The sequence below is a fragment of the Nerophis ophidion genome, linkage group LG21 (genome assembly GCF_033978795.1).
Source record: "Nerophis ophidion isolate RoL-2023_Sa linkage group LG21, RoL_Noph_v1.0, whole genome shotgun sequence".
NCBI lineage: Eukaryota > Metazoa > Chordata > Actinopteri > Syngnathiformes > Syngnathidae > Nerophis > Nerophis ophidion.
The window spans coordinates 43129016-43141276 of record NC_084631.1 but is presented as its reverse complement, the minus strand read 5'-3'; the positions used below and the strand labels follow the sequence as shown (position 1 = coordinate 43141276).

Genomic DNA, 12261 nt, shown 5'->3' with positions numbered 1-12261 from the left:
CATTTCTTTCAATGTGCATCATAACAAAAAGGGCAATACTAAAAAAATTGATATATATTGATAGTCCAACTCATACTGACTGGTATACACACAATCAATACTGACTGGTATATACACGTGATCAATACTTACGGCTACACACACATAATCAATACTGACTGGTATACACACATGATCAATACTTACTGCTACACACACATAATCAATACTGATTGGTACACACATAATAAATACTCACACATTATCAATACTGACTGGTATACACACATTATCAATACTGACTGGTATATACACATGATCAATACTAAATGGTACACACACAATCAATACTCACACACACTATCAATACTGACTGGGGCATACACACATAATACATACAGACTGGGATACACACATGATCAATACTTACTGCTACACACACATAATCAATACTGACTGGTACTCACACATAATAAATACTCCCACACAATCAATACTGACTGGTATACACACATAATCAATACTCACACATAATCAATACTGATTGGTACACACATAATAAATACTCACACACAATCAATACTGACTGGTATACACACATAATCAATACTCACACATAATCAATACTGATTGGTACACACATAATAAATACTCACACACAATCAATACTGACTGGTATACACACATAATCAATAATCACACATAATCAATACTGACTGGTACACACATAATAAATACTCACACACAATCAATACTGACTGGTATACACACATTATCAATACTGACTGGTATATACACACATAATACTCACACACATTATCAATACTGACTGGTGTATACACACAATACATACTGACTGGTATACACACATGATCAATACTTACTGCTACACACACATAATCAATACTGACTGGTACTCACACATAATAAATACTCCCACATAATCAATACTGGCTGGTGTATACACACATAATACATACTGACTGGTATACACACATGATCAATACAGACTGGGATACACACATGATCAATACTTACTGCTACACACACATAATCAATACTGACTGGTATATACACACAATCAATACTCACACACATTATCAATACTGACTGGTGTATACACACATAATACATACTTACTGCTACACACACATAATCAATACTGACTGGTACTCACACATAATAAATACTCCCACATAATCAATACTCACACATAGTCAATACTGATTGGTACACACATAATAAATACTCGCACACAATCAATACTGACTGGTATACACACATAATCAATACTCACACATAATCAATACTGATTGGTACACATAATAAATACTCACACACAATCAATACAGACTGGTATACACACATAATCAATACTGACTGGTACTCACACATAATAAATACTCCCACATAACCAATACTGACTGGTATACACACATAATCAATACTCACACATAATCAATACTGAGTGGTGTACACAAGAAATGGAGATGATATGAGTAGAAAAAAGGTCATATGGTTGAGATAGTAATGACTTCAAGTGGTTTGAACGATGAAATGAAGCTAAAAGATGTCAAATATTGTTGTCCAGCTTGTGAGATGTGATGCAATGTAAGCTGCTGTCTCACTTTTGTTACTTTTTCATGGGTTTTTTTCTACAAATGGCCGTGATGATCATGTCCATGAGAGATTTATAATCATTGCTATGTTGGAATTGTTATTAATATTGATAATGTTGTTAATACATCATTCATTTGTTGTTTGACTGCTTTTGGATTGTTTTGTGTCATGTTGGTGTGTGTCCTCACTCGCTCTGTACTCAATGTTGCAATTGCACTATTATGCTGTTATTATTTTGTTGGAATGAATATCAGTCTTCTCTGATGACGTCAGTGAGTAGATGTTATGATGACGTCAGTGAGTAGATGTTATGATGACATCAGTGGATGTTATTATGACTTGCGACAAAGTGTCTTGCAGGTAAAAGAGTGAGTGACGTCAAGGAGTTGACTTGGTGTCCTACCTGCCGGAGTCTTATACCATAGATTGATGAAGGTGGAGCCCGACTTAAACCACTTATTGGGGTGTTAGCATTTAGTGGTCAATTGTAGGGAATATGTACTGTACTTATTGGGGTGTTAGCATTTAGTGGTGAATATGTACTGTACTTATTGGGGTGTTAGCATTTAGTGGTGAATATGTACTGTACTTATTGGGGTGTTAGCATTTAGTGGTGAATATGTACTGTACTTATTGGGGTGTTAGCATTTAGTGGTGAATATGTACTGTACTTATTGGGGTGTTAGCATTTAGTGGTGAATATGTACTGTAATTATTGGTGTGTTAGCATTTAGTGGTGAATATGTACTGTACTTATTGGGGTGTTAGCATTTAGTGGTGAATATGTACTGTACTTATTGGGGTGTTAGTATTTAGTGGTGAATATGTACTGTACTTATTGGGGTGTTAGCATTTAGTGGTGAATATGTACTGTAATTATTGGGGTGTGAGCATTTAGTGGTGAATATGTACTGTACTTATTGGGGTGTTAGCATTTAGTGGTTAATATGTACTGTACTTATTGGGGTGTTAGCATTTAGTGGTGAATATGTACTGTAATTATTGGGGTGTTAGCATTTAGTGGTGAATATGTACTGTAATTATTGGGGTGTTAGCATTTAGTGGTGAATATGTACTGTACTTATTGGGGTGTTAGCATTTAGTGGTGAATATGTACTGTACTTATTGTGGTGTTAGCATTTAGTGGTGAATATGTACTGTACTTATTGGGGTGTTAGCATTTAGTGGTGAATATGTACTGTACTTATTGGGGTGTTAGCATTTAGTGGTGAATATGTACTGTACTTATTGTGGTGTTAGCATTTAGTGGTGAATATGTACTGTACTTATTGTGGTGTTAGCATTTAGTGGTCAATTGTAGGGAATATGTACTGTACTTATTGGGGTGTTAGCATTTAGTGGTGAATATGTACTGTACTTATTGGGGTGTTAGCATTTAGTGGTCAATTGTAGGGAATATGTACTGTACTTATTGGGGTGTTAGCATTAATGGTGAATATGTACTGTACTTATTGGGGTGTTAGCATTTAGTGGTGAATATGTACTGTACTTATTGGGGTGTTAGTATTTAGTGGTGAATATGTACTGTACTTATTGTGGTGTTAGTATTTAGTGGTGAATATGTACTGTACTTATTGGGGTGTTAGTATTCAGTGGTCAATTGTAGGGAATATGTACTTATACTTATTGGTGTGTTAGCATTTAGTGGTGAATATGTACTGTACTTATTGTGGTGTTAGCATTTAGTGGTGAATATGTACTGTACTTATTGGGGTGTTAGCATTTAGTGGTGAATATGCACTGTACTTATTGGGGTGTTAGTATTTAGTGGTGAATATGTACTGTACTTATTGGGGTGTTAGCATTTAGTGGTGAATATGTACTGTACTTATTGGGGTGTTAGCATTTAGTGGTGAATATGTACTGTACTTATTGGGGTGTTAGTATTTAGTGGTGAATATGTACTGTACTTATTGGGGTGTTAGCATTTAGTGGTGAATATGTACTGTAATTATTGGGGTGTGAGCATTTAGTGGTGAATATGTACTGTACTTATTGGGGTGTTAGCATTTAGTGGTTAATATGTACTGTACTTATTGGGGTGTTAGCATTTAGTGGTGAATATGTACTGTACTTATTGGGGTGTTAGCATTTAGTGGTGAATATGTACTGTACTTATTGGGGTGTTAGCATTTAGTGGTGAATATGTACTGTACTTATTGGGGTGTTAGCATTTAGTGGTGAATATGTACTGTACTTATTGGGGTGTTAGCATTTAGTGGTGAATATGTACTGTAATTATTGGTGTGTTAGCATTTAGTGGTGAATATGTACTGTACTTATTGGGGTGTTAGCATTTAGTGGTGAATATGTACTGTACTTATTGGGGTGTTAGTATTTAGTGGTGAATATGTACTGTACTTATTGGGGTGTTAGCATTTAGTGGTGAATATGTACTGTAATTATTGGGGTGTGAGCATTTAGTGGTGAATATGTACTGTACTTATTGGGGTGTTAGCATTTAGTGGTTAATATGTACTGTACTTATTGGGGTGTTAGCATTTAGTGGTGAATATGTACTGTAATTATTGGGGTGTTAGCATTTAGTGGTGAATATGTACTGTAATTATTGGGGTGTTAGCATTTAGTGGTGAATATGTACTGTACTTATTGGGGTGTTAGCATTTAGTGGTGAATATGTACTGTACTTATTGTGGTGTTAGCATTTAGTGGTGAATATGTACTGTACTTATTGGGGTGTTAGCATTTAGTGGTGAATATGTACTGTACTTATTGGGGTGTTAGCATTTAGTGGTGAATATGTACTGTACTTATTGTGGTGTTAGCATTTAGTGGTGAATATGTACTGTACTTATTGTGGTGTTAGCATTTAGTGGTCAATTGTAGGGAATATGTACTGTACTTATTGGGGTGTTAGCATTTAGTGGTGAATATGTACTGTACTTATTGGGGTGTTAGCATTTAGTGGTCAATTGTAGGGAATATGTACTGTACTTATTGGGGTGTTAGCATTAATGGTGAATATGTACTGTACTTATTGGGGTGTTAGCATTTAGTGGTGAATATGTACTGTACTTATTGGGGTGTTAGTATTTAGTGGTGAATATGTACTGTACTTATTGTGGTGTTAGTATTTAGTGGTGAATATGTACTGTACTTATTGGGGTGTTAGTATTCAGTGGTCAATTGTAGGGAATATGTACTTATACTTATTGGTGTGTTAGCATTTAGTGGTGAATATGTACTGTACTTATTGTGGTGTTAGCATTTAGTGGTGAATATGTACTGTACTTATTGGGGTGTTAGCATTTAGTGGTGAATATGTACTGTACTTATTGGGGTGTTAGTATTTAGTGGTGAATATGTACTGTACTTATTGGGGTGTTAGCATTTAGTGGTGAATATGTACTGTACTTATTGGGGTGTTAGCATTTAGTGGTGAATATGTACTGTACTTATTGGGGTGTTAGTATTTAGTGGTGAATATGTACTGTACTTATTGGGGTGTTAGCATTTAGTGGTGAATATGTACTGTAATTATTGGGGTGTGAGCATTTAGTGGTGAATATGTACTGTACTTATTGGGGTGTTAGCATTTAGTGGTTAATATGTACTGTACTTATTGGGGTGTTAGCATTTAGTGGTGAATATGTACTGTAATTATTGGGGTGTTAGCATTTAGTGGTGAATATGTACTGTAATTATTGGGGTGTTAGCATTTAGTGGTGAATATGTACTGTACTTATTGGGGTGTTAGCATTTAGTGGTGAATATGTACTGTACTTATTGTGGTGTTAGCATTTAGTGGTGAATATGTACTGTACTTATTGGGGTGTTAGCATTTAGTGGTGAATATGTACTGTACTTATTGGGGTGTTAGCATTTAGTGGTGAATATGTACTGTACTTATTGTGGTGTTAGCATTTAGTGGTGAATATGTACTGTACTTATTGTGGTGTTAGCATTTAGTGGTGAATATGTACTGTACTTATTGTGGTGTTAGCATTTAGTGGTCAATTGTAGGGAATATGTACTGTACTTATTGGGGTGTTAGCATTTAGTGGTGAATATGTACTGTACTTATTGGGGTGTTAGCATTTAGTGGTCAATTGTAGGGAATATGTACTGTACTTATTGGGGTGTTAGCATTAATGGTGAATATGTACTGTACTTATTGGGGTGTTAGCATTTAGTGGTGAATATGTACTGTACTTATTGGGGTGTTAGTATTTAGTGGTGAATATGTACTGCACTTATTGGGGTGTTAGTATTTAGTGGTGAATATGTACTGTACTTATTGGGGTGTTAGTATTTAGTGGTCAATTGTAGGGAATATGTACTTATACTTATTGGGGTGTTAGCATTTAGTGGTGAATATGTACTGTACTTATTGGGGTGTTAGCATTTAGTGGTGAATATGTACTGTACTTATTGGGGTGTTAGTATTTAGTGGTGAATATGTACTGTACTTATTGGGGTGTTAGCATTTAGTGGTCAATTGTAGGGAATATGTACTTATACTTATTGGGGTGTTAGCATTTAGTGGTGAATATGTACTGTACTTATTGGGGTGTTAGCATTTAGTGGTGAATATGTACTGTACTTATTGGGGTGTTAGTATTTAGTGGTGAATATGTACTGCACTTATTGGGGTGTTAGTATTTAGTGGTGAATATGTACTGTACTTATTGTGGTGTTAGCATTTAGTGGTGAATATGTACTGTACTTATTGTGGTGTTAGCATTTAGTGGTCAATTGTAGGGAATAAGTACTATACTTATTGGGGTGTTAGCATTTAGTGGTGAATATGTACTGTACTTATTGGGGTGTTAGCATTTAGTGGTCAATTGTAGGGAATATGTACTGTACTTACTGGGGTGTTAGCATTAATGGTGAATATGTACTGTACTTATTGGGGTGTTAGTATTTAGTGGTGAATATGTACTGTACTTATTGGGGTGTTAGCATTTAGTGGTCAATTGTAGGGAATATGTACTGTACTTACTGGGGTGTTAGCATTAATGGTGAATATGTACTGTACTTATTGGGGTGTTAGTATTTAGTGGTGAATATGTACTGCACTTATTGGGGTGTTAGCATTTAGTGGTCAATTGTAGGGAATATGTACTTATACTTATTGGGGTGTTAGCATTTAGTGGTGAATATGTACTGTACTTATTGGGGTGTTAGCATTTAGTGGTGAATATTTACTGTACTTATTGGGGTGTTAGTATTTAGTGGTGAATATGTACTGTACTTATTGGGGTGTTAGTATTTAGTGGTCAATTGTAGGGAATATGTACTTATACTTATTGGTGTGTTAGCATTTAGTGGTGAATATGTACTGTAATTATTGGGGTGTTAGCATTTAGTGGTGAATATGTACTGTACTTATTGGGGTGTTAGCATTTAGTGGTGAATATGTACTGTACTTATTGGGGTGTTAGCATTTAGTGGTGAATATGTACTGTACTTATTGTGGTGTTAGCATTTAGTGGTCAATTGTAGGGAATAAGTACTGTACTTATTGGGGTGTTAGCATTTAGTGGTGAATATGTACTGTACTTATTGGGGTGTTAGCATTTAGTGGTCAATTGTAGGGAATATGTACTGTACTTACTGGGGTGTTAGCATTAATGGTGAATATGTACTGTACTTATTGGGGTGTTAGTATTTAGTGGTGAATATGTACTGTACTTATTGGGGTGTTAGCATTTAGTGGTCAATTGTAGGGAATATGTACTGTACTTACTGGGGTGTTAGCATTAATGGTGAATATGTACTGTACTTATTGGGGTGTTAGTATTTAGTGGTGAATATGTACTGCACTTATTGGGGTGTTAGCATTTAGTGGTCAATTGTAGGGAATATGTACTTATACTTATTGGGGTGTTAGCATTTAGTGGTGAATATGTACTGTACTTATTGGGGTGTTAGCATTTAGTGGTGAATATTTACTGTACTTATTGGGGTGTTAGTATTTAGTGGTGAATATGTACTGTACTTATTGGGGTGTTAGTATTTAGTGGTCAATTGTAGGGAATATGTACTTATACTTATTGGTGTGTTAGCATTTAGTGGTGAATATGTACTGTAATTATTGGGGTGTTAGCATTTAGTGGTGAATATGTACTGTACTTATTGGGGTGTTAGCATTTAGTGGTGAATATGTACTGTAGTTATTGGGGTGTTAGCATTTAGTGGTGAATATGTACTGTAGTTATTGGGGTGTTAGCATTTAGTGGTGAACAGGGGCGTCGCCAAACATATTTCACTGGGGCACGTGCCCCACTGTTGATTTGCAGTGCCCCAGTAAAAATTTCACCAATAAAAAAAACGCTTCAGAGTTTTAAGTCTACATAACATAGACAACAGCGCACATACTACTTAGTATGGTAATTGATTGCTACTGTATTCACTCCACGTAACAATGAGCACATGGCTAATTAATATGGTAATTTATTCACGTGTGGATCGAGACTTCGGTTGAGAGAGAGAGAGGGGGTCGGGGGGATTCGAATGACTGCGTGAGGTAGGTGACGTTAGCCAACAACAATTTGTTAATTACAATATTTTGATTTAAATTTGACTCAAACTGTAACTCCTACATGGATTTAAGAAAGTTATTGGCCCGCAGCAGAGAAGAAGCAGCAGGAATGAGAGATGTAAGTGAAGTCCTAGCTAGCTAGGCAACATCATTGTCTTAAGTTGATGCTAAGTTAGCTAACGTTCTTCCTTGTATCAAGACAAACATATTCATTTGCTGTACGAGCTGTCGGGGGAATTTCCAATCAACATGAAACATCATGTTGGTTATTGTCTGCTGCTTCTGCATCAATGATGATTTGGAGTCAGCATGTGTGAGTTGAGTGCTTCTCAAATGCTTTATCTTCAGGAAGAAAAACATTTTTCCATATCATCAAGTCGTGATTTTTAAATCATTCAAGTTTATTTCACAGAAAAATAGCACAGTAGACTTGTCTTGTTAATCGCTGTGACTTTGACTAAAATAATCTTGTTTTGTCACCAGAAAAATGGCTACAGCTAAAGCATCTGGTTTTGTTTCCAGAAAAAATAGTAACATTTCTGTATTTGTTTTCAAAAAGATGGCTAAAAATATCGGGTTTGTTGCCCCATTTAGATTTTTAAAAAATATATTTCCATGTCTGTCCTGAGTCCTCCTCCAACTTGTTAGTCGCTTTGCCTTTTGCTAAAATACTCACTAATAGTCACTAGAAAAATGGCTAAAAATATCTGCTTTTGTTGCCACAATTTGACTTTTTTCTCCCTAAACTTTTTTTTTTCCCATGCACACATCTGACTGAAAATGACACACAATCCACTTGTATGCCACGACCCAGCAGTTGGGAACCACTGGTCAACTGTATAACAGTTACTGTAATATTTCCATGTCTGTCCAGGGTGATTGACCACTTTGCAAAAATGAAAAGGAGACGTTACAGTTTACTTCTCAGAAAATGATTCCCTGAACAGACACACAACAGTTGTTCATTTATTCTACTGCTGTGGCTTTATTGTTTTGTGTATATTTGATAATTTTGTGTATCTGAAATAGGATTAGCCACATTGCCATAAATGGAACTTAAATAATATAAAAGAACCCAGAGATGCAGGGGTGCTTTATTTTTTGTTTTACTTTTGTAGATGTTAAATTTGCAGATGATTACTGCAATATATATTTCAAAAATAAATATATATTGCTTTTACCAGTAGCAGTTCAGAAGTCTGGAGTAAAAAAGTGCACAAGTAGGTCAAATGCATGAGTTAATTTCAGGTGGTTCATCAAAGATCCATACATCATCATCTGATATGATTTCATAGTTTTAAGCACTATTTATGTATTTTTTATGATAAATAAGGGCTAAAAATGTTCTTGCTTGCGCGCTTTGCACGCTCACGTGAATTATTTGTGCCCCAGGGTGCCCCAGTACAGTATTAGGTTTAGTGACGCCCCTGTTCCTACCTGCATTGAGTCTTATATATAAGTTTCCTACCTGCATGGAGTCTGCGCTGATGATTTCTCCCCGCAGCCGCGTTGCGAGGTCGACGGCCAGCTTGGACTTTCCGGTGCCGGTGGCTCCTAAGACGACGAGCAAGGGAGGAAACATCACTTTGCTGATCACACGCGTCAAGCCGCTCGACGACGACGCCATGTTGTTTTTTCCGGGACGCCCACTTCAGGCCGATGCGCATGCGCTGGCTACGCCAGGGTCACGAAGGCGGGCCTTTGTTGCCTGGCAACAAGCAAGCGCTGCCTGAGTGACGCGGACGCGCGTTTGTGCGCGTGCGCGTTTTAGGTGTTGGACGGCAGCATCGATTGAATGGTTGCTATTTGACTTTAATGAGAAAACGAGCATAATATGAGACAAAAGTTTATTTTCGCCATAAAGCTGGGAGCACGGTAGCCTAATTAGCACTGTTGCTATGGCGACGCTTGAAGCTGACATTAAGACAGGGTGTCCAAACTTTTTCCAGTGAGGCCCACAAACTGAAAAATGAAAGCATTTAGATAGTTTTCATTTTCAAAACCATTACAATATATTAGTTTACCTTCAGGGCGACCCTCAGGCTTGAACCAGGAAGGCTCTCAATCATAACAATGTTAAAATATACCTTATTTCCTTGAACTGCCGCAGGGCATATATTATGTGCCAGCCTTGAATTACTGCCGGGTCAAACTCACTTCGCAAAATAATCATTTTCAAAATGGAGGAGGCTGATTTCAATACCGGTAATTTGAAATCGCATAAAGGGAAGAAGATTAAGAGCTATTCAGTAGGATTTAAGGTCCAAGCTTACATCACACTCAAATTTTTTACTGCATGCCCTTGGTAAGTGCCGGAGCGAGAAGAGGTTTTAAAAATAATTAGCGCCCCGGCGGTAATTCAAGGAAATACAGTAAGTCAGGGGTCGGGAACATTTTTGGCTGAAAGAGCCATACAAGCCAAATATTTTAAAAAGTATTTCCGTGAGAGCCATATAATATATTTTTTTTAAGACTGAATACAACTAAAAGCGTGCATTTTTAAGTAAAACCAACATTTTCAGAGTATAATAAGTATCTTATTCTTTTTAATAACACTGTTATTCTGAAGATAACCAACAACCGGATGGATGGATTAAAATGCATGAAAATGTGTTAAATTTTGAAAGTTATTTTTGAGTTCAAGTACCTAGGAGTCTTGTTCACGAGTGGGGGAAGAGTGGATCGTGAGATCGACAGGCGGATCGGTGCGGCGTCTTCAGTAATGCGGATGTTGTACCGATCCGTTGTGGTGAAGAAGGAGCTGAGCCGGAAGGCAAAGCTCTCAATTTACCGGTCGATCTACGTTCCCATCCTCACCTATGGTCATGAGCTTTGGGTCATGACCGAAAGGATAAGATCACGGGTACAAGCGGCCCAAATGAGTTTGGGTCTCTCCCTTAGAGATAGGGTGAGAAGCTCTGCCATCCGGGAGGAACTCAAAGTAAAGCCGCTGCTCCTCCACATGGAGAGGAGCCAGATGAGGTGGTTCGGGCATCTGGTCAGGATGCCACCCGAACGCCTCACTAGGGAGGTGTTTAGGGCACGTCCAACCGGTAGGAGGCCACGGGGAAGACCCAGGACACGTTGGGAAGACTATGTCTCCCGGCTGGCCTGGGAACGCCTCGGGATCCCCCGGGAAGAGCTAGACGAAGTGGCTGGGCTTCCCTGCTTAGGCTGCTGCCCCCGCGACCCGACCTCGGATAAGCGGAAGATGGTGGATGGATGGATGGATTTTTGACACTGTGATTACCAGCGGAATTATTCATTACTTATCGTGTTAAGCAATGTCAGCTAAGATAGCTGAGAGCACAAGTGATGTGCACGCCAGCTTTCTGAGGGATCGCTTGTGCACGCCAGTTTTCCGAGACTCTGTATTTAGTTAGCGCAGGCAGCATGAAGCAGGGCTTTTATTGTGAAGATAGGAAATGTGCAGTCGGCCTTTAGAGTTTTGACGGAAGGTACGGCGCGAGAGTCTGTTGAAATAAAAAGTGTTTCTGGCCTTCCTCTCGGTCATATTTTCATAATAATGATCTTGCAGCAGCCAGCGTCATCTCACAAGACCCTCCGGTACCGTGAATGTCATTTAAGTGACGTCTTGGTGAAGATTGATGATCACTCATTTTTAGGTCTATTTCTTTTAAAAGCCTGGCTGGAGATCGACTGGTAGCTCGCGATCGACGTAATGGGCACCCCTGATGTAGAGAAAACATGTTGGCTTGACCGCTCTGTGTTAAAGCTTCACAACAAACAAAGAAACACCGGCTGTGTCTCGGTGCTAAAGGCAGCTGCAATCCACCGCTTTCCACCAACAGCATTGTTCTTTATCCATCCATTTTCTACCGCTTATTCCCTTTTGGGGTCACTGGCGCCTATCTCAGCTACAATCGATATAGTCTCCATTATTAATTGAACAAATTGCAAAAGATTCAGCAACACAGATGTCCAAAATACTGTGTAATTATGCGATTAAAGCAGACGACTTTTAGCCGCTAGTGGTGCAGCGCTAATATTTCCTGACAGTCCGTGACGTCACGCGTACACGTCATCATTCCGCGACGTTTTCAACAAGAAACTTGCGGGAAATTTAAAATTGCAATTTAGTAAACTAAAGCGTCCGTATTGGCATGTGTTGC

The 12261-nt window shown here is 38.0% G+C and overlaps 1 protein-coding gene across 1 annotated transcript in view; it reads right to left on the bottom strand.

Moving 5' to 3' along the window:
• The window catches only part of trit1 (tRNA isopentenyltransferase 1), a 59988-nt gene extending 50221 nt beyond the window's left edge, over positions 1-9767 (bottom strand). The window contains exon 1 of the mRNA XM_061882671.1: positions 9597-9767. Within this exon, the coding sequence (XP_061738655.1) occupies positions 9597-9755 (159 nt within the window). The 5' untranslated portion in view covers positions 9756-9767. The remainder of the gene's footprint in view (positions 1-9596) is intronic.
• Positions 9768-12261: the final 2494 nt, after the last annotated feature.